At 41.0% G+C, this 20,431-nt stretch overlaps 6 protein-coding genes and 1 long non-coding RNA gene across 9 annotated transcripts; 5 read left to right on the top strand and 2 right to left on the bottom strand.

Moving 5' to 3' along the window:
- Window positions 1-68: 68 nt before the first annotated feature.
- On the top strand, window positions 69-978 carry LOC125503235. The gene is made up of 3 exons (XM_048663280.1): window positions 69-537; window positions 621-764; window positions 816-978. Exons 1-3 carry the CDS (start codon window positions 480-482, stop codon window positions 935-937), a joined length of 324 nt encoding a protein of 107 aa, XP_048519237.1. The 5' UTR covers window positions 69-479; the 3' UTR covers window positions 938-978.
- LOC109534327 (tRNA (guanine-N(7)-)-methyltransferase non-catalytic subunit wuho) lies at window positions 953-2,367 on the bottom strand. The gene is made up of 4 exons (XM_019899957.2): window positions 2,114-2,367; window positions 1,899-2,051; window positions 1,506-1,847; window positions 953-1,449 (listed from the first exon to the last, which is right to left on the bottom strand). The coding sequence occupies exons 1-4, from the start codon at window positions 2,273-2,275 to the stop codon at window positions 970-972; spliced, it is 1,137 nt and encodes a 378-aa protein (XP_019755516.1). The 5' UTR covers window positions 2,276-2,367; the 3' UTR covers window positions 953-969.
- Window positions 2,368-2,406: 39 nt separating this feature from the next.
- LOC125503234 (ragulator complex protein LAMTOR3-A-like) lies at window positions 2,407-3,046 on the top strand. Its single transcript, XM_048663279.1, has 2 exons — window positions 2,407-2,625; window positions 2,675-3,046. Exons 1-2 carry the CDS (start codon window positions 2,524-2,526, stop codon window positions 2,945-2,947), a joined length of 375 nt encoding a protein of 124 aa, XP_048519236.1. The 5' UTR covers window positions 2,407-2,523; the 3' UTR covers window positions 2,948-3,046.
- A 613-nt stretch (window positions 3,047-3,659) lies between these two features.
- LOC125503231 (circadian locomoter output cycles protein kaput-like) lies at window positions 3,660-8,036 on the top strand. The gene is given in 13 exon segments (XM_048663273.1): window positions 3,660-3,971; window positions 4,037-4,290; window positions 4,696-4,737; window positions 4,789-4,937; window positions 4,994-5,175; window positions 6,064-6,247; window positions 6,312-6,361; window positions 6,363-6,568; window positions 6,621-6,857; window positions 6,911-7,097; window positions 7,155-7,361; window positions 7,415-7,597; window positions 7,656-8,036. Coding segments are annotated over 12 exon segments (1,848 nt in total). The 5' UTR covers window positions 3,660-3,971; window positions 4,037-4,237; the 3' UTR covers window positions 7,824-8,036.
- Window positions 8,037-9,315: 1,279 nt separating this feature from the next.
- Window positions 9,316-10,204, top strand: LOC125503233 (F-box only protein 36-like). The gene is made up of 3 exons (XM_048663277.1): window positions 9,316-9,567; window positions 9,655-9,924; window positions 9,979-10,204. The coding sequence occupies exons 1-3, from the start codon at window positions 9,442-9,444 to the stop codon at window positions 10,180-10,182; spliced, it is 600 nt and encodes a 199-aa protein (XP_048519234.1). The 5' UTR covers window positions 9,316-9,441; the 3' UTR covers window positions 10,183-10,204.
- A 7-nt stretch (window positions 10,205-10,211) lies between these two features.
- Window positions 10,212-10,809, bottom strand: LOC125503236. The gene is made up of 2 exons (XR_007280719.1): window positions 10,558-10,809; window positions 10,212-10,463 (listed from the first exon to the last, which is right to left on the bottom strand). It is a non-coding gene; the product is annotated as an uncharacterized LOC125503236 (long non-coding RNA).
- Window positions 10,810-11,144: 335 nt separating this feature from the next.
- On the top strand, window positions 11,145-20,256 carry LOC109534326 (LON peptidase N-terminal domain and RING finger protein 1). Of its 3 annotated transcripts, none has more exons than XM_019899956.2 (9): window positions 11,145-11,782; window positions 13,827-14,182; window positions 16,711-16,829; window positions 18,693-18,855; window positions 18,983-19,097; window positions 19,158-19,335; window positions 19,392-19,658; window positions 19,712-19,975; window positions 20,028-20,256. In XM_019899956.2, the coding sequence occupies exons 2-9, from the start codon at window positions 13,837-13,839 to the stop codon at window positions 20,178-20,180; spliced, it is 1,605 nt and encodes a 534-aa protein (XP_019755515.2). In that variant the 5' UTR covers window positions 11,145-11,782; window positions 13,827-13,836; the 3' UTR covers window positions 20,181-20,256. The 3 variants fall into 3 exon arrangements, with proteins under 3 accessions (XP_019755515.2, XP_019755514.2, XP_048519232.1); XM_019899955.2 differs by having other exon boundaries at window positions 11,145-11,788; XM_048663275.1 differs by lacking the exon at window positions 11,145-11,782 and adding an exon at window positions 13,153-13,763.
- Window positions 20,257-20,431: the final 175 nt, after the last annotated feature.

Genomic DNA, 20,431 nt, shown 5'->3' with positions numbered 1-20,431 from the left:
TAATATTTTGGTTTGTGGGGAGGGCTGATCAAAAGGATCCTGTGATCAAATACAGGGAAAAATCGTCTGACTTGACAACGTCGGATAGAAGGCTCAACAAGTAAACACGTAATTCCAAAATACGTTTAACTGTAAAAATGCCCTCATGAAAAAACCACTCACAATCAGGACAAAGTTATGTAAATAAATAAAACTGTAAATATAGTCGTTTGCTCATATAATAAATCAGCTACATAAATATTAATAGCCCTGTTAACGCCGAACTTAGATTAAGGACATTTCCTCACATCATAACTATTCATAACTTTCTAAAGAAGCAATCATATTATCTATTTGAAGATAGTTTAATTGCAGCTGCTATTATCAGGCGTAACCTTTTGCAAGTCAATCGCATTTCAATATTCATAAGCCACAGATAAACCGAAATACAATATATAAACTCAGCAAAATAGCCCAGAATTGACGCAAGAATTGTGAAAATGAGAGGGTTTATTATCGCCATTAGTCTACTATTCTATAGCTGTCTTGCGGATATAGGTAAGCAACTAATAAGTGTTTTATTAATAGTTATTTTAACAATTAAGTCAATTTTCCCCATACTCTCATAAATAATGTCGCAGAATCGAATTTTTATCGCGAAGAGCCTTGCGCTGCGAAGAAAGGCTTTTGCCTGTTAAAGAACGAGTGCCCTGGAGAGCTAGGCGGAGAATGGGAGTCGCTTTGCGGCGCGCAAAAATCCCTTGGAGCAGTTTGTTGCTCCAATGGTAAGTAAATTTGCAACATTTCCCGCGCTGTGCTGAATCGAAATGTTACAGTGAAGGCCCAAGAGCTCAACTGCTTCCAGCTCCATAACACCTGCTCAGAAAAATGCCCTCAAAGCCTAACCATAGGGAAAAAAGGATGTGCGGGGGACTCAGTTTGTTGCGCTTTAGTGTAGAGTAACTCTCTGGAAAAAATAAAACTCCCGTTTTATTTCGACTCCAGCCTCAGCTTTTTTCGCTCCATGTATTCCTGAACGTTATCAAACTTCCTTTTATACCACGCTGTAACGTCGCAGTCGTTACTTACAAAGGCCGCTTTATACTCAACTAGTCTATTTTGGGTAGTTTTCGCGTCCACTGCCCTAAGAGTATCAGCGTCAACTTGATATACCTCAAACTTATCTGAGAGCACATAGAGCCGACTTGTTAGCCAATAAGAGACAATGTTGGCATACAAATCCACAGTATGCTTAAGCGAATGTTCTAAACTGGGCGTCTTAATGCTGTATAGATACAGTTTGGGAATACTGTATAAGGAAATAGCTAGAGTTACCAGTCCGTTTTGTTCGCTCACTTTCATGCTGGTTACTGGGAGGGCAGTTACGTCCACTTTTTCCAGATCCATTTGGCTGCCGAACTTTTCCATAGTGAGCCCATCCACCAAACCAGCCGTGTTTATTATGCTAATCTGCGGAAACATTCAACCAATGCAAACCAAATCTATTAATTCCGGGCAATACTCACTTGTTTGCCCTCCGAGTAGTGCCACATCCGAACAGTCCCATCCCCCGAAGCCGACAGGAGGACGTTGGGATTAGTTAGCAAAGCCAGGGAAGTAACAAACTCCGTATGCCCCAAGCAGAAAGTGGCAATGTTATACGAGTTCGGATAACGGGACACGCGGATCTTCTCGTCTCGGTCGCAAGTTATCACGTACTGGCCGCAGGTTGTTACCAACATGTCCAGAATCACACTTAAATGTCCCAGTAGCAACTGCGGCTGATTACTTTCGTCTGCTATTTTATACAGGTAAACATCCCCAGTCCTATCGGCCACTAATACATCGTTGGTTGGCGTAAAGCACACCTAGAACCGAAGCAGGGGCTGGAAAATCCAAAAAGAGGTGCTACTACGCACCTTGCTAGGCGCTCGCGCCAAAATCAGGTTCTTCACCACGCCGAAATGGGCCCCAAAGACCACCAACTGCTTGCTTTCAGTGGTCACTGCTATGTACTGCTGATCTCTGGAAGACTCCATGCAGGTGATCCGGTTGATTACGGCTTCAGTTGGCTGAAAAGTGAAAATCCCCACATTAGACCATTGGCCTATTAGGCCCCAAAAGCCCCTCGTACCTTGATTTGACCCACTTTATCATCCTGCTCTGCAGCCGGGAGCTTTGGCAGGTCAATGCATTGGGAATTGGCTTGAGCGTCAATAACAACCAGCCGATCCAAAGCGGAGGTCACCAGCTTAAACCTATCAGCAGTTTGGAGGTCTTCCTGTATTATAAACATTGTAAATTTAACGCATAGATTTAACTGAATCAAAACATGTCAGACCAATGGTAGTGAGGTTAGAACTACTAATCAGCTAGGAAATTGACGGTTAAGAACAGATTTTTCTTCAAGCAAAGTCAGTAATTAACCTCACAAATGACAGAGATGATCTGTGGTTAACCTCAATTTGTAGTATTTTTTTACCATAAACAAACCTAGTTTTTTGTTTATTTGGCTTTGGAAAGTTTTGAGGCATTTCGCGAGCAATGGTTGAGGAGATCAAGAACAGCTTGCAGGAAATCCTGACCAAAATCGACGGTCTTTACTGCATAATGTTCACGGATAGAGATGGGGTGCCTCTGCTCAAGGTAAACATGGGCCAACCCCTTTGGGCACTAATCAACCCTCTCCTGCTAGGTGCACACCGATAAAGCCCCGGAGCCGGCAGTGAAACCCAGCTTCATATCCACGTTTTGCATAGCGATCGATCAGGGTAGCAAATTGGGCCTGGGCAAAACGAACACTATGATTTGCATGTACTCGCAGTACCAGGTGGTGCAAATGAACAAATTGCCCTTAATCATCACCTGTGTGGCCAATCAGAAGTGCAACACCGGCCAGATTTTGGCGTTGGAGACCCAGTTGGACCCCATTGTGACTGCGCTGACCTTGTCCGTTTCTGAGGGCTAGTTTTTGTGAACCTTCTTGGGGGTTGAATTGTAAAATTGCTATTTTATGTTTGTATGTTTTAAGGGCTGATTTTTTTATTAAACGAATATTAATGTAAAAGGGCGTTTGATGTTAAGGCGCTATTAAGAATCAGGATTCCATCATTGCGTGACTTGAAAAGTAAAGTTCCAGAGCTTAGTTGAATGAACAATGGTAGGTGTTTAGTTAGAGACAGGGTTTTGAAAAATGGCCAAAATGAAGAAGAAGTGATAGATTATTAATTGTGATAGTCCCGCTTTGTGTTGGCTCTTTCAACGTGTTTTAAAACTTGAAAAATGTCCCAGTCCGGCTGAAACAATTTCATTTCCGTCTCTAATGACGGACGTGAATTCCCTGCTATTTCCTGTGCATATTAATCGCTCTCCCAAAGCGAATTTGCCCACTCAATTTCCTCCCCTCAGAGGCCGACTTTGCTATTCCTTTCATTGATCGGGGCAGATCTATTACGAAATGATTGATTATGTGCTGATAAAGTCGCAAATAGCGGGCGCGCGCGCTATTTCAATGTCGCGCCAGTGGAAGCTGGGGTTATTTGATCGGCGGCTATTTAGTGGCCTTTAAGAGAAAATTTTTCCGTTCTTATTACAGGCAAGCGTGCATTTATTGCAGCTATGTTTCAGTGGCCAGGGGCTTGTTTGAGTTAATCGCGCATCGTTTTTACTGCGGTTGCAAAACATTTTTGTTGTTTTCTCGAAAGTGTTGGAAAACCTAGTTTTTCAGTAACGAAAATTTTGAACGGTTACGGTAAATCGGGCAGGTTTTCACAATATTCCCCTGCTCTTGGCCGCTACATGGAAGCAACACTTTTACTAGCAACAGTTCGCCTTTGAATCGGCCGCTACTAATTGCCCAAAGTCCAAAAAAATCCAAACAAGAGCTTATAATAGCAGTAGACAAAGCATGTGCGATTTTTCCGGATAGTTGAACAAGTGAATTGTGCGCGTTTGTGCGAGGCGAGCCATTGTTCCATCAAATCAACCCAAGTGTAGGGAAATAGAAAAGTGAAACCATCTGCGCTTTTACTGGCGTCACTAATTGGTCATTTTTCAGGCTTCTCTAAGCACAGAGCACGGGACTTTAAAAGAAAATCGCATCCATTTGCGTTAGTGAGAAAATCGCGTCATTTCCGCGTTATAATGTAATGCGGAAATCTGTGCGGAACAGGGGGCTTTTGGGCAGCGCTGCTCATTAATATGTATCCCCAATTTGAGTCCTACATGTGGTGGAAACACAAACTGAAGCCAAAATACGATGAAACCCAACATGCCGATTTATAAGAAGCACCACTGCGAACGACGATCTGAGTAAGTTTTTCCGAAAATCAAAAAATGGCCTCTTGATTTGACCCTGTATATAACAGTACCAGGGAAAATGAAAAAATTGTATGCAAAAAAACGCCGCTTGGTATTACTGTTCCCATAACTGTTCAACTGATTATTAATTTATTATTTAATTATTATCAAACGAGTGCCACTGCTTGCATTATTCAATAACATTCAGGTACTTAAACTTTGGCTTTCAAGGTAAAACATGACAACAACCCGTTGTTTACCGTTAGCCGCAGATTTACTTCTTCTAAGTAATTGGATTCCGTCAGCGAACTCTTTCTCATACATACAGTGTGCGCTCAAAAGCCATGAAACACTCTCCTTAAATATTTAGGCAATAATTATCAGTGGCTGGGTAATGATGGTAGTCTATTGTTCTAGTGATATTATGGACGATGACTCGGACGACAAAGACTCCAAAAGGTAAAACCCCAATAAAAATCCGAACTTTAATTAATCGTGCCTTTTATGAAGAAAATCCCGGAATCTAAGCGAAAAAAAGCGCCGCGATCAGTTCAACCTTCTGGTGAACGAACTGAGCTCCATGGTGTCGACCAGTAGCCGGAAAATGGATAAATCCACCGTGCTGAAGTCAACGATTTCTTTCTTGAAGAACCACAACGGTAAGTCAGTGACTCAATCAAACGAATGAGTTAAGAACAAGTGTTTTACACTGAAGAAATTGCCGCCCGATCCCGAATCAACGAAATCCAGGAGGACTGGAAACCGACCTTTTTGACCAACGAAGAATTCACCCATTTGGTACTCGAAGCTGCGGATGGCTTTATCATCGTTTTCTCCACCTCTGGGCAAATTCACTACTCTTCCGAAAGCATCACCTCCTTATTGGGTTATTTGCCGGTAAGTAATTCAGTACAGATTTTGATATTCAGAGTTTTAGAGTGAAGTTGTGCCTTTTAAATGAAGTTGCAAGCATCTTTCAATCTTACCTACTTTTACTACACCAAACAAATGTTGCTTCAAAATGATGAAAATGGTTCCCAAATTTTTCTGGAAAACTCAAATTTTCAACGTACTAACTATGAAGATTTGCCTACTCAAAGGAGTTGCTAGCGCTTTTCGATTTAGCGTACTTTGCGCAAAATTACGTTTTGAAAAGCAACTTACACAACTGAAAAAGGAGTTGGAACTCATACCAAAGTTGCTTCACACACACCGATTGTCCCCAGATTTTTTCCAAAAAATAAAGCTTGGCAAGCGCTTTTCGGTCAACTCCAGCTTTCGCAAAATTAAGTTTTGAGAAACATTTGCGTAGCTGAAAAATGTAATGGTTTGCGTGTCAAGTGTTGCATCAGAAGGCTGCCAATATTCGCCAGATTTCTTGGAAAAGTTACACTCCCAGAGCATAGAAAACGAAGCACTGCTCGACTTAGCCTAGCTATTGCACAATGAATTTTTGAAAAAATTCCTGCGCGACTAAGGCAGGCGTTAGGGCGCCAGCAAGACTCGCTTCAACAGCTACCAATGTTTTCCAGAACTTTCTAGAGTTTTAAAGTGAAATCTGGCCCGCTTTTCGGTGAATTAATTTTCGAAGAAACCTCCACCAAGCACGCATTGCACGCTTCTTCACAACCTGTATCATGGGCGATTAAAGGATACGGCATAAAACTGCATAAAATAAACCGTTAAAAGGTGTGCGTTCCACATGCTTGAAGGTTGCATAATTGTATGGTCGTGTCATTGAGACTCGAGGCGACACCGACTCTTCACTTTCCCTTCGAATTCCAGAAGGATATTCTGAAGATGTCCATCCTGGATGTGGTGTGCGAAGAGGACCAGAATGGGCTCTACGGTATTTTGTCCAATTCCGCTGACGATGAAAATCCCGTTTCCTTTTCCTGTCATTTGAAGCGAGCTGGACCGGACGCCGACAGAACCCACTGCGAACTAGTGAACTTTGTCGGCTATTTCAGTAAGTCCTTTTCCATAAACACTACTTGGCATGCTTGCTGATCTGTGCGCAATTTCCCTGATAGGATCAGATGAAGATGTCGTACAAGAAACCGTTGCAAGTAACCTGGATAATGGGTAAGAGTACGAATCAATTGAACCAATCATCACACTTCACTCAATTTGCCAGCAGAATGCTATTTGTTGGCACTGGGAAGCTGCAAACTCCTCTACTCATCAAGGAAATTCCTCTAGTGGACTCCAGCCGGACGGAGTTCACTTCCAGGCACAGTCTGGAGTGGAAATTCCTATTTTTGGACCATCGGGCACCGCCCATAATCGGGTAACCACGCCCCTCCTTTGTTAAGATCCTTTCACTAAAACCTCGTCTTCAGTTATCTGCCCTTTGAGCTTCTCGGGACCTCTGGATACGAGTACTATCACGTCGACGACCTAGACAGCGTGATAAACTGCCATGAGTCCCTAATGCAAAAGGGAGAGGGCACCTCTTGCTACTACCGCTTCCTCACTAAGGGCCAGCAATGGATCTGGCTGCAAACCCGCTTCTACATCACCTACCACCAATGGAACTCCAAGCCGGAGTTCGTGGTTTGCACCCATCGAGTCGTCAGGTACCACCGCTGATGCGGGAACGAACGCCAGTTTTCGAAACCTTGCTTTGCAGTTACCTGGATGTGATCAAGCAGAGTCGACGCAGTCAGGGCATGCCGTCTCCTAGTGAGGAGGCGCAGGACTCTTCTTCCAGTGCTTGGAGAGGCGGCGACAGCTCCAAGGGCCCGGACTCGAAGTGCACGTCTATGTCAGCGGATTCTCCTGCTTCCAGACAATCGGCCATAATGGAAAAATCGGCGGTAAGTTGAGCACACTCAGAAAACCTGCTTCTAAGCCTAAACCTGTTGATGGTTTAGAAGGCCGGAGCGAGTCCGAAGGCGGTTGGCTCAATGCTCTCTTCGCCTCATCAGCCGGAAGACATTCCCCGGCAGGCGCAGCCTCTCCATCTAGCCGCCGCTCAGCTTCAGAACCAGACTCAGTATCTGGACCCTTCCCAATTTGCGGCTTTGCAACCAGTCGCAACCAGTTATCAGCCACAGCCGGTTCTACTGTCTCCTTTATCGGTAAACTTCGTCCGGCCTTCTCCAATTCTTCCAATAATCACACATCAACTTAGGTGGAGAATGTGGTAATTACCCCGGCACCAAACCAGCTCCAAGTGAATTTGCAGCGCAAACAAGCTGAGCTGCAAGCCATCATCGAGCAGCAGCAGCAGGAGCTCAGAAGGGTTTCTGAGCAGCTGTTGATGGCCCGGCTGGGGCTTTTGCAAAACCAACAGAACCAGAACTCGATCAACACGGTGGGTGGCAACGACACAATCTCAAGTTGTGTCTGAGCGCTGGTTCATTGGTTTCCAGGTTCAGCAGTACCCGCAAAACAGCTCGGGAACAGTGAGCAGTACCACGGCTCCCATTCCTGTTCTACCTGGCACGGGTTCCAATACAGCACCAGTGTCGGCACCGATTTCTGTTACAGTGGCGTCCCACCAGTCTAGTGGACTATACAATACTTCCGATTCCAAATAAACAACTATAATTGCTTTGAAAGTGCTGAGGGCCGAAATTGTGACAGTGATAAGGGAGCAGTCTAATAAAACTGCTGTCTATTGGCCATTCAGCCTGTAGATCAATGTGTTCAGTTTGATATATGTGTTATCTCTTAGGTAAACTGTTTATAGATTACTGCCATGTGGTACCTGCATTATTAATTGTTACGAAATAAACGCTATTTTAATCTGAGTTTGAGGGTTCATTTAGCGTAATATATTGTGGTAGCTGTCGATGCACATTTACAGGGTGTTTGTCTCTGACCGCAGTTTATATGTTCATTCCTCTATACCTTTTAATTGTGGCTCCTTTGATTTAAAGACAGAAAACTTCAAACTCAGTGGGATTTTTTTCGGAGCGCCTATTCAATTGAGATGTTTATTTGTTTTGATATTTTTATGATGAAGCTACCGTTTTGACGAAAAAAGGCAGAATGCGGTACAATGCATATAAAAGTTCCTACAAAATCCTAGATTATGTGGCTGGCGCTTGCTCTAACACTTTCTCAATAGTTTTCATTAATCAGTTGAAAATTAGTTGTGACTTTATTTAGAGACACTCTATAGATTGAAGCGCTAGTATTTAGGTTTGTCTGGAGTATCTTGCAATTATGAATGGGATTGTTTGTGTTTCCATGGCTACTCTTTGCTGTTGCCTTGACTACTACTTGTTGTACTACGAAATTCGCTGCTCTCGCTAGTAACAATACACAGTGGCGCAAATAAAATTAGGCGTCTATTTTAATTCCTTTTGAAATTTGTGTTAATGTTTTTTTATGTGATCTCTTAGGTAAACCGTTTGTAGATTAGTGCCATGTCGTTCCTGCATTATTAACAGTTACGAAATAAAAGCTATTTTAATCTGAGTTTGAGGTTTCATTTAGGGGAAAAAATTGTGAAAGCTGTCGAAGTTTAACATGCACATTTACAGGATGTTTGTCTCTAAGAGCAGCTTATGTTCAAGCATTTCTCCGAGCCGTTATGAGAGAATTTAGTCACCTTTTGTGGCTTCCGTGACTTTAAAGACAGAAAACTTCAAAAGCACCCGGAATTTTTTTTGGAGCTGCCATCCTGATAAAAGCCTATCAATTGCGAGATTTTTTTACCAATCAATTGCCACCTATCAATTTGCGAGGAATTGTTTTGTTAAACCTACCGTTTTCGAGAAAAATGGCAAAATGTGGTACAACGTATATAAAAGTTCCGACAAAATCACACTTTTAATCTTCACGACAGGCGTATGCTCTACTCTAAACAAACACTTCCTTCGTTTTCGTTAATCAGTTGAAAAATCTCAAGCCCATTTTATTGCGTTTATTTAGGGACACCCTATAGATTGAAGCGCTATTATTTACGTCTGGAGTATGTTGCAATTAATGAAGGTAATTGTTTGTGTTGCCATGGCTACGTAACGAAACTCGCATGTAACATTATACAGTGGCGCAAATAAAATTAGACGTCAATTTTTGAAAAATTATGAAAATCAGCAACTTCTGAATTTCACTAAACGATTCGGTCTGGTATAAAAAAATGACAAAAACACCTTCCAATTGAAGGTGAAAACCTTCAAAGTCAAATTTTAATTTTTGGGTGCCAGCATGTTACCCAATGAAACTGACCAAGAACCCAAAACAATGAAGGCAAATGAGGGCAATTTACAGTTATATGCACGCGCTAACGCCCCTAGTAGGGACTATTATGGATTAACAATAACCGGATCGTTTGTAAGTGTTAAAGGCGATTTCGTTGGCCACATTCAACCTTTTCGCTTAAACGAATTCTAAATGCTGATCGAAGGATGTTTGCTTAAGATCAATTTGAACATCTGGAAAGTCAGTTACGGTCCCCATACAATGCCCAAACAGCGACACTGCAGTCTTGAGGACTTCCGGGATGACAAAGTCAGCCAGGATGAAATTCGGCGCATTTTCGGAGAGGCAGTTTTTGACTATGTGCTGGGATTGGCGCAAAATCGGCGCAAATTGGAAAACCTGCCCCCCAAGCTTTTTTTGCATATTCTTGGGTTTCTACGCATTGAAGACATTCTGCGCTTGATGTGCTGCTCGAAAATTATATGTGAGGTAGGAAGGATGAAAGGCTGTTGCTGGAATGCCGCTATAGTTGAAGAATTTCAGCTGTGCAACCATGAACACGTGTGGAAACTGATGTTTATGAAAAAGTTTGGAAGGCAACCCTCCAAGGAGGAGAAACTGCTGGCAATTGACAGCTCTTGGAGGGAGGTATTCAAGCGACGCCTCCTGTACGTTAGGAAAGCGCTTAGAGACAGTGCGGAGCTGAAAATTAAAACTAAACTAAACCTAAAGGGAAAAAGGGCTTAATATAGAATCGATCGCAGCAAAACCCAATGTTCTTCGTTAACGTCTATTGATGAACGTTGTGAAAGAAGAGTCGTTAATTGCGCTTCTAGGCCTTCTCGCAACACGCACCACTATACCATGACGTAACCCGTCACTGTTTTTACATTTCAATTCAAAAATAGAATTAAGAACACAACTAAAGGTATACTTCGATTTGACCATGAACTATAAAAGTCGGTTATGTAACAGCCATGGCGTTACGACAGGCCCATTCGGTGCACTTACGTTAAATTCGTTGTTACCTAAGCCAAAAACGTAACTCTGTAATTCGTCGACCTGGTCGCTATACAATATTGCGAATAATATGGATTTCGTAAATGCCTGTTGGGTACTTACTTGCAATAGGCTCGATTGACTCTACCAATCCGAATTAGATTGCGATTTTCTTTTTGAGCACGATTTTGATCAGTCCCTGTAGGTTTGCTGGGTTTTGGGGGGTTGACTGTTTACAAATGCCATGTTGAAAACGCAAAAATTTACAATTTTCCCCCAAGGCCGGCAATTGATATCACTTAACACATTCAACATTTGCGGAAATAGCGCTAATTTCCATCTTAATTGGATCTGACGTTTCACAAATTATATATAGCCTTCGATGTGTCAAATTTATTTGGATGTATCCAGCTGGGTTGCTATAGGAACAACATCTGATTCCATAGCGCACTGTACAGGGTGTCCCTCAGTACCGAAACGTTTAAACATTTAAAATAAGCAAGTTGTTACCTACTTATAATACCTAAGATAATTTAGATCGCTTGCCCTCGGTGACTGGTATTCTGGGCAATTTGTCTAATTAAAATTTGCCGCGGTCAGGTCCTAGTATATCAGTCGCGGTGGGTCCTAGTGAAAACACCCTGTACAATGAGCGTGAAATGAAAAACTGTTCCTATAGCAACCCAGCTACATATATCTGAATAAAGTGCTATCATTTGTGACATGTCAAAGTCAAATAAGATGCAATTTTCTCAAATATTGTGTGTAGGCTTCACCGTTTTTTAACCACTTTTTGCATCACAAAGAGCGCATTTGTAAGTAGTCAACCACCAAAGCGCCGAACCGACAGAGATTGATCAAAATCGTGCTCAAAATGATTTTAGATCGCCTCTATCGCAATCTAATTCCGATAGAGGCATATTTATAGAACCGATTGAACTGAAACTTCTCAGTTTTGTTAATCAATCCAAGTTTCACAGTTGATGTGAAATTCTGCAGGCGTCGGCATCGCTACTTATCATCGCGTTTCATAACAGTTATCCGCCAGTTTTTCACAACGATCATAGATGCCACTAGCGACTAGTCTGTACCGTGAGTTTTAATCGAGTTTTCCCCCCACGATTGGCGTCTCAAATCCACAGTTCTCGACAAGTGCCGCGACGCTCAGCACGGACGCCCGATCCGACGTCTTGTGTTACATGTGCTTGCAAACGGTGACGTAATAGTTTACATAACAATACAGTAAATAGTGGTTATTTAATGGAGTTTTCCATGTGGATACAGTGATTTTGGATACGGTTTTCTCATTGTGCACCTGAACGGCATTTAGATTGGCGCTGAACTCACTGTGAGTGTAAGTTTACTCCCATTTTCGATTTGATCCCGTCTAGAATTACGTAAACATTACGTCTTGTGTACGAGAAGCGATCCTTGAATCCACTGTGAATGCAGTGAAAGGGATTTGGGCACCTATAGGAGGATGTAGAAGGCCAATTTGCATCCTCACATGCCTTATTTTCGTTCCCTGCAAAGCCCTTACGCAATTAACCCCATTCACGCGAAATCCAAGATTCTCCTCACTGTTTTGTGCACTTGGAATAGTCGATGAGTAACATGATTAATGAGTGTTTTGTACAAGGAATATACTAGTTAAATCGCCTGGGAATTGAATCACTTTATTGAACTTGTTGATTGTCATGCTATACGATCGACCATTAAACGCGTTATTGCGATCAATGTTTACAAAATTTGTTAAAAATCAGGATTTAATGCAAATTGAATGAAACTCCAAATTTTCAGATTCATGTGTCTTCTATAGATTGTGCAAATTTTAATTCGCTTCTTGTTCTAAATCGAAAATCAGAAAATTTTATGGAACAGTCTGCGCTTGCGTGAAAACGTTCATTTTTGGACCAACATTTACAAAAATCTCAAAAAGCAGCATTTTCTGCGAATTGAATAAAATTAGGCATATTGTTGATGAGTGTGTTTGCTATGGTTTGTGGAAATTTCAAGTCGCTACTTGATCTGGATCGGAAGTTCTGAATTTTTGTTGGAGAGTCTGCAGATGCGTAAAAACGTTAATTTTTGGATCAGTCTTTACAAAGGGCGCAAAACTGAATAAAATAAAATTTTCCAGATTACGAAATCTATGTATCTTTTATGGACTATGGTAAATTTCAAGTTGCTACCAGTTCTAGATTAAAAGTTAGAATGTTTATGGGCAGTTGCGTAAAAGTGTTCAGTTTTGAACCAATATTTACAGAGGGCTCAAAAAGCAGAACTTCCTGCAAATTGAATAAATTACGGAAAATTTGTAGATCCATGCGTGTTCTAAAGATTGTGTAAATTTCAAGTCGCTGCTTATTTTAGATGGGAAGTTAGGAACTTTTGTTGCAGAGTGTGCAGATGCGAAAAACGTCCATTTTTTCATCAGTCTTTACAAAGGGCTCAAAACTCAAAAATTGCCGTAAATTGAATGGAATTTTCCACATTATGAGATTCATGTGTCTTTTATAGACCGTGCTAATTTCAAGTCACTACTTGCCCTAGATTGCAAGTTAGAAATTTTTATTGGAGAGTCTGCATTTCTGCATTGCACTCTCCCTGCAGACTTTTTGCAAAAACTGAAATTTTTGGACCACCATTTACAAAGGGCGCAAAAATTAGGACTTTCTGCAAATTGAATAAAATTAGGAAAATTTGGAGACCCATGCGTGCTCCAAAGATTGAGAAATTTTCAAGTCGCTGCTTTTGTTAGATTGGAAGCTGGAAATTTTTGTTGGAGAGCCTGCAGATGCGTAAACGTTCATTTTTGGATCAATCTTCACAAAGGGCACAAATATGCAAATTTGTCGCAAATTGAATGAAATTTTTCACGTTCTGAGACTGATGTGTCTTCTATATTTTGTGAAAGATTCAAGTCGCTGCTTCTTTTAGATTGGAAGTTAGGATTTTTTGTTGGAGAGCCTGCAGATGCGCAAAACGTTCATTTTTGGATCAATCTTCACAAAGGGCACAAAAACGCAAAATTTGTCGCAAATTGAATGAAATTTTTCATATTCTGAGATTCATGCCTCTACTGTATTTTGTGCAAATTTCAAGTCGCTACTTGTTCCGTATTCGAAGTTACGATTTTTTATTGGAGAGCCTACAATTGCTCATCTTTAAACCAACATTTATAAACCGAGCAAAAATCAGCATTTGTCGCGATTGATACAAAATTATCAGGATTCTCAGTCTTCAAGAGAGTCAATTGTCTTCTAGAGATTGTCAAAATTTCAAGTTGCTACCTGCTGTAGAAGAGAAGATACGAATTTTTACGTAGCGTAAGACAAGAATTTTCTCTGCTCAGCAATTCTAGCTCTAAAAAGAACCTCTTGTCCTTGCAGGATCTGCACCATGGACCATCCAACCAAAAAGGACAATACCATGATGGACTGTGGGCGCCAATTGAAAAAAATTCCAGAAAGTACCAAGAAGCGAGTGAATAGTGTCCAGACGACTATTCTAAGTGCCATCAGCAACAAAGAATTGAACTTATTCCTGTGCATTGTGTGCGGTAACATTTTGAGACAACCTGTGACTGTTAAGTGCGGCCACACTCTATGCATGTCATGTCTGGATAAAATGCCGGAGAAATGCAGGAAATGTTCCCAAGATGTGGAAGAAGAACAGTTCAGGGTGAACGTTTTGGTTCAGGGTCTGATCGAAAAATGGACGGAAAGGAATAAGCTGAATAATACTGGTGAGATCCTGTTGTTAATTGGCATTCTTGAGCTCCATTAGCCAGCTAAGCTACGTACCGTTGAACTTGTACCAAAAATAATCCCCGCCCGCTTATAAATAGCAATCAGTTGGACTTTTTCGAATTCCTCATCTGAAAATATCCGCACAACAAAAACAAACGGTTTGATTAGTCTGAAAACCGAAAATAAACCACTTTGAAATCAAGGTAGAGTTCAATGTCAAGAGCGAACTTTCTCTGTCGACAAAGTGAAATCGATTTAAAAATAAACCAACATTGGCTATTTAGACAGGCTTAATGATAATAGCATCTGCAGGACTTRKATTCATTCGGCTACACAATAAATTAGCAGTTTTTTGGGGGGTACTAATAAATCATTTTTTTAATTTTTCATAAATCTCGCAAAAATTACCCGCTGTGAATGAAATTCTCAGGCTTTTTGTATTCGAGTGTCGTCTACGGACTGTRGAAATTTCAAGTTGCTACTTGTTCTGGATTGGAAGTGGGGAATTTTKATTGGCGAGCGTGCAGTTGCGTARAAGCTTCATTTTTAGACCAACATATGCAAAGGGTCAAMAATTTTCAAGGGATTTTTTGCAAATAAAATGAAATTCGCCGGAGTTTGAGATTCATGCGTCTTCTAGAGACTACGTAAATTTCAAGTCAATACCTGTTCCAGATTGGAAGTTAGAAATTTTTATTGACGAGCAGTTGCGTAAAAGCGTTCATTTTTCGAACGATATTTACAAAGGGCGAAAAAATCAGGATTTTTTGCAAATGAAATAAAATTCGGCAGAGTTTTATATTCATGTGTCTTCTAGAGACTACGATAATTTTAAGTCAATACCTGTTCCAGATTGGAAGTTAAAAATTTTTATTGGTGAGCGTGCAGTTTCGTAAAAGCGTTTATTTTTGGACCAATATTTAAAAAGGGCGAAAAAATCAGGATTTGTTGCAAATTTAATGACATTGGGATTTTTTGCAAATAAAATGAAATTCGCCAGAGTTTGAGATTCATGTGTCTTCTAGAGACTACTTAAATTTCAAGTCAATACCTGTTCCAGATTCGAAGTTATAAATTTCATTTTTGGACCAACATTCGCAAAAGGCAAAAAACTCAGCTTTTATTACAAATTAAATTAGTTTTGCCAGATTTGGAGACTCATGTAAATCCTATAGACTCCGTAAATTTCAAGTTGTTAGCTGTTTCATTGAAAGTTAGGAATTTTTATAAAAGAGCGTGCAGTTGCGTTAAAACCTTAATTTTTGGACCAATATTTGAACCGATCCGAAAAATCAGGCTGAACAGCGAATTGAATAAAAAACGCAAAATTCTGAGAACCGTGTATCTTCTAGGGACTGTGCAAATTTCAAGTCGCTGCTCTGTCTGGGTTAAAAGATATGAATTTTTAACGAAGACCTTGCCAAAGCGCGAAAACGTTCCATTCGAATGCAGCATTTGAGCAATATCGGCGCGTATGGGATAACATTTGAAACCGAAATCGAAAATCATTGCACAAAATGGTTTAATTGAATTAAATAGTCGCACCGACAATTATTATGAAAATATTATAAATCGGTACTACTTTCAACTCAGTCCTTGTGCTCGTTTTGCAATGAGGTTTGCCTTCTTTTTCCACGTGTATTTATTTATTGATAGGCATTTGCAACGGTTTTGGTTTATTTCGTTGTTTTTTTTTGTTGGTTGTTGTCCCCCCGAACTCGAGCCGATTTGTTCAAACAATTATTTAACAACGATTGTTTTGGTCTGCAAACCAGTGAGCGAAAAAAAACGACGGCAATTCGGTTGGACGGTGGGCAGCGAAATGTATGCATAAAATCGAGTGTATTGCAACACAGTGCAACATTTTTTCAATCCCGTTAAGTAATAATGAATGTTGATTAAGGCAATAATTCCGTTATAGTTGGCAGTAAATGCTGCGAAACATTCCGCAGGCAGAATCAACGGTAAACAATGAAACAGTTAGACCAGCAGTAGAATTGCAGTTTACTGCTAGAAGCATTGAAAAAATCCCAAAAAACATCTCGTTCTTCAAGTTCTTCAACTGTCTCGTTTTGCATTGATAATAGTATTCCTGCCTGTCTGACTTAAGTACCTACCACGTATTCTATACGCTTTTCTAAGAAAGGCCCGAATCATGTAATGATCAAATTATTAATCACTTGATATTGTGTTACATTTTCAATCTATTACATAATCAAACAAACGAGGTTGCTCTGATATAAGCCCGAGTCGACTATTACGGGTTTTGCGTATGCCTTAACAATGGACTTACATAATCCCGAGGCAAGTACATGTACTACATGTTTGTACCAGTGAATAATTGTGTAATACATAGAATATAACGCCGATTTATTATGTATTGTTGTACAGCTAAGAGACCAGAACAAAGACGGGGATTAATTGAGAGCAATTTTCAACGATTGGAGTCCTCAATGCTTCTTTGGGCATTCGCTCAAAAATGATTCGCTTGCCTTGAACTAATAAATTTTTTCTTCTTTTCTAGACACACCGGTGGTTATTTTGGTACTACACCCGAGATACGTGTTGAGGTCCGGATGCGCAGGATTTCAATACACTGTGGACATTAGCAGGAAGATTTCGACGAAATGGAAAAAATCACAGGTAGGCTAAGGGTTCCTAAATCAAGGCAAGGCTACTACATGCGCGATTTGAATGCAATTCTGCAGGTTTTTGAATTTGAATATCTTGTATAGGCTGCGAAAATGTGAAGTTGTTAGTTGCGTTTAATTAAGAAACATATATACAAAAGTTATAACAAAAGTTATAACTTTCTAACGATGCGCCTGTAGTTCCGTCGAAAAGTCCACATTTAGATCAAAATTCACAAAGAGCGCAAAGCTGAGAATTGCGTGTGATTTGAATAAAACTTTGAAGGTTTTTAGAATGAAGTATTTTCTATAGGCGCAGAAATTTTCAAGTTGCTGCTTCCATTAAATCGAAAATTATAAATTTTTAATAAAACGCCTGCAGTTGTGTCGGCAAGCTCACTTTTAGACTAAAGTTTATAAACCGCGCAAAACTTAGACTTTTGTGCGATTGAAATGAAATTCTAAGGGATTTTAGATTCGGGTCTTTCCTACAGACGGAGAAAATTTTAAATTACTGCTTGCATTAAATTGAAAATTATGAATTTTTAAATAAGAGCCTGCGGTTGTGTCGAAACGCTGTTTTAGCTTAGAGTTCAGAAGGTGCGGAAAACTCAGAACTTCGTGTGGCTTGAATTAAATTCGGAGAACTTTTAGATTCGGGTCCTTTCTACAGACGCAGAAAATTTCAAGTTGCTGTTTGATATAAATCGGCCATTATCAATTTTTAATAAGAAGCCTGCAGTTGTGGTGTCAAGCTCACTTTTACACGGAAGTTCACAAAGAGGGAAAAACTTAGTTTCGTGCGATTTAAATGAAATTCTAGGGGATTTTAGATTCGGGTCTTTCCTACAGATGCATGAAATTTCAAGTTGCTGCTTGCATTAAATTGCAAATTATGAAGTTTTTCATAAGATCCTGCAGTTGCATCGAAGCGCTCAGTTTTAGCTCAGAGTTCAGAAGGAGCGAAAAGTCAGAATTTTGTGCGATTTGAATGAATGAATGCTTTTAGATTCGCGTCCTTTTTACAGACGCAGAAATTTTCAAGTTGCTGCTTGCACTAATTTAAAAATTGTGATTTTTTAACGAAGAGCTGCCCACTCACAGCTCACTTTTAGACTAAATTTCATAAAGAGCGCAAAACTCAGAATTTTGTGCGATTTCAATAAGACTCTGAGGCTTTGTATAATCGGGCCTTTCCTACAGATGCAAAATTCAGGGTGCGGCTTGCACTGATTTGGAAACTATGAGTTTTTTGCAAGGAGCCTGCAGTTGCGTCTAACAGCTCCCTTTTAGGCTAAAGTTCACAAAGAGCGCAAAACTTAGAACTTAGTGCGATTTGAAACAAATTCTTCAAGGTTTTTACATTCAAGTCTGTTTTACAGGTAGATTGCCAGTAATAGTTTTGATGAAGAACCTGCAGTTTTGTCCAAGAGCCCACTTTTAAACCAACATTTACATTGAACGCAAAAATCAGCATCTGCAGCGAATTGACTGAAAATATGCGATTTCTTAGGGTCGAGTGTCTTTCATAGACTGTGAAAGTTTGAAGTTGCCACTCGCTCTAGGTTTGAAGTAGCGAATTTTAACTGAGGCGCCCGTAGTTGCGTGAAAAGTGTGAAAACCTTCATTTTCAGACCAACAATATCTGGTGCGATTTGAATGCAGTTTTGAGGGTTTCAAGATTAATGTGTCTTTTATGGGTCGTGAAAATTTCAAGGGCCTACACTGGTCCCAAACAGGAACCTAGAAATGTTTAGTGACTAGTGTGTACACTGCAAGAAAATACCCAAAAAACCTTCAAATCTTTCAGAGTAAAAAATAAGATAAAATATATATATTTATATAAACATGTAATTTACGAGGGCATATTTTCCAGATATTCGACTTGAACCACCCAAAACGACAGATTTACCGCAAACTGAGCTACCGCCGAAAACCCACCAAACACCCGGCGAAAACCCGCAAGGAAAATCAACGGAACAGCGACTCATTCGGCAAAATGTTAGATAATATGTTGATCGAATTGGAAATGACTGTCGGTAAGCAAATAAAACTCGGTTATGCAACGCATTTAGCGCACTGATAAATAAACAGACGATAACAATGTTATCGTGTCTCATCCAACTTGTGTTTATATGGCCTAAAGGATTTTTTTGGTGACTGCAGAAAAAGCCCTGAGGGACAGCTGGGAGTGCATATCGGAGGAGGATTTGGAGTGTTTGCTTTGTAGACGGTGTCTAGCTGATCCAGTCACCACTCCATGTGGCCACACCTTTTGCAGGTATTTGCACTTAAAAATAACTTCCATAAAGTTGATTAACTCTGGAACTGTCTGTTCCAGGGACTGTCTGACGAGGGTGTTAGACCACCGATTGACCTGCCCTCTATGTGTCTCCAAATTATCAGTCGGGGACTATTTCCGGGGAACCACTGCAGTCCTGGACCAAGCCACTCAGTTCCTTTTTCCCAAAAAGCGCCCCCATCAGCAGTGCGGCAGCGACGAACACTCTTCAGACAATGTGAGTCCCCCGAACCTGTTGACCAGTTGAGGATTCATTGCTTCCATTTGCAACAGGTTTCAGTATTTGTGTGTACCAATGCATTCCCAGGGGTGGCGTGTCCGCTCTACGTCAATGAGCCCCGTTATCGGCTGTTGGTGCGACGATGTTTAGAAAGTCGCAGCAAAACGTTCGCCATGACCAGCCTGGACCCCAGTGGTGCCAAGCTGATGCAATATGGAACCATTCTGGAGGTGAAGGACGCTATTAGTCTGCAGGATGGGCGCATTATCTTGTCCACTCAAGGGATTCGGCGCTTCAAGGTGATCAGTCGGGATGAGAAGGTTTGTTCTGGAAATTCGCCCCAGTTCCGAAAATCCTAAGTTGAGCTTTCCAGGATGGCTACGACACTGCCAAGGTGGAGCACATCTACGACATCACTCCCACTCCAGAGCGGATTTCCGGTCTGGTTTCGCTGCACAGAAAAGTCTACACGCGCGCCGTCCGATGGATCCACTTGCTGTCGCCTGCCGCCCTTTCTGAGGTGGAACGACTGATCGGAAAAATGCCGCAGATCGAAACCGATTGGCTCACTCTCCCTGACGGCCCGTCCTGGACTTGGTGGCTGATCCCCATTCTACCGCTGAGCGCTCAGCTTCAGGTACTACCTGCGCTTTACTCAAATCCTCCACTAATCCACTGTGGTTTCTCAGGTGGGATTTCTGAGCAGCACCAGCTTGGAGAAGCGGCTCAGGGCCATTGATAAGATGCTGGAACACATGAAGGTCCGAATGCAGGCTGAGCCGCGCAAGGACTCAGTTACCTACACGGCCAACGATGATGGCATGGTGTTTTGCAGCGAATAATTCGCGCGATGAACCAAGTTTTTTATTTTCACACTTTTTAACTTATTTTTGTATCAATAAATTTGCCATTTTACTATCAGTGTTTTATTTGTTCACATTGTCACTGTGTTGGAGAACCAATCAAGCCTGGCAAAAAATTCCGCAAATACATTCTAAGTGCCACACTTCAGCTGAGGCCCCATTCTGCATTTTTAACCATTAATCCTCAAAAGGCCCACACTACACATTGCACACAATGAAGATCTACTCCA

Source organism: Dendroctonus ponderosae, unplaced genomic scaffold (genome assembly GCF_020466585.1).
Source record: "Dendroctonus ponderosae isolate FM_Combo_2020 unplaced genomic scaffold, Dpon_F_20191213v2 Dpon_F_20191213_142, whole genome shotgun sequence".
Taxonomy (NCBI): Eukaryota; Metazoa; Arthropoda; class Insecta; order Coleoptera; family Curculionidae; genus Dendroctonus; species Dendroctonus ponderosae.
Note: the sequence above shows the minus strand (reverse complement) of the source record. Positions and strands in the feature narration are given on the sequence as shown.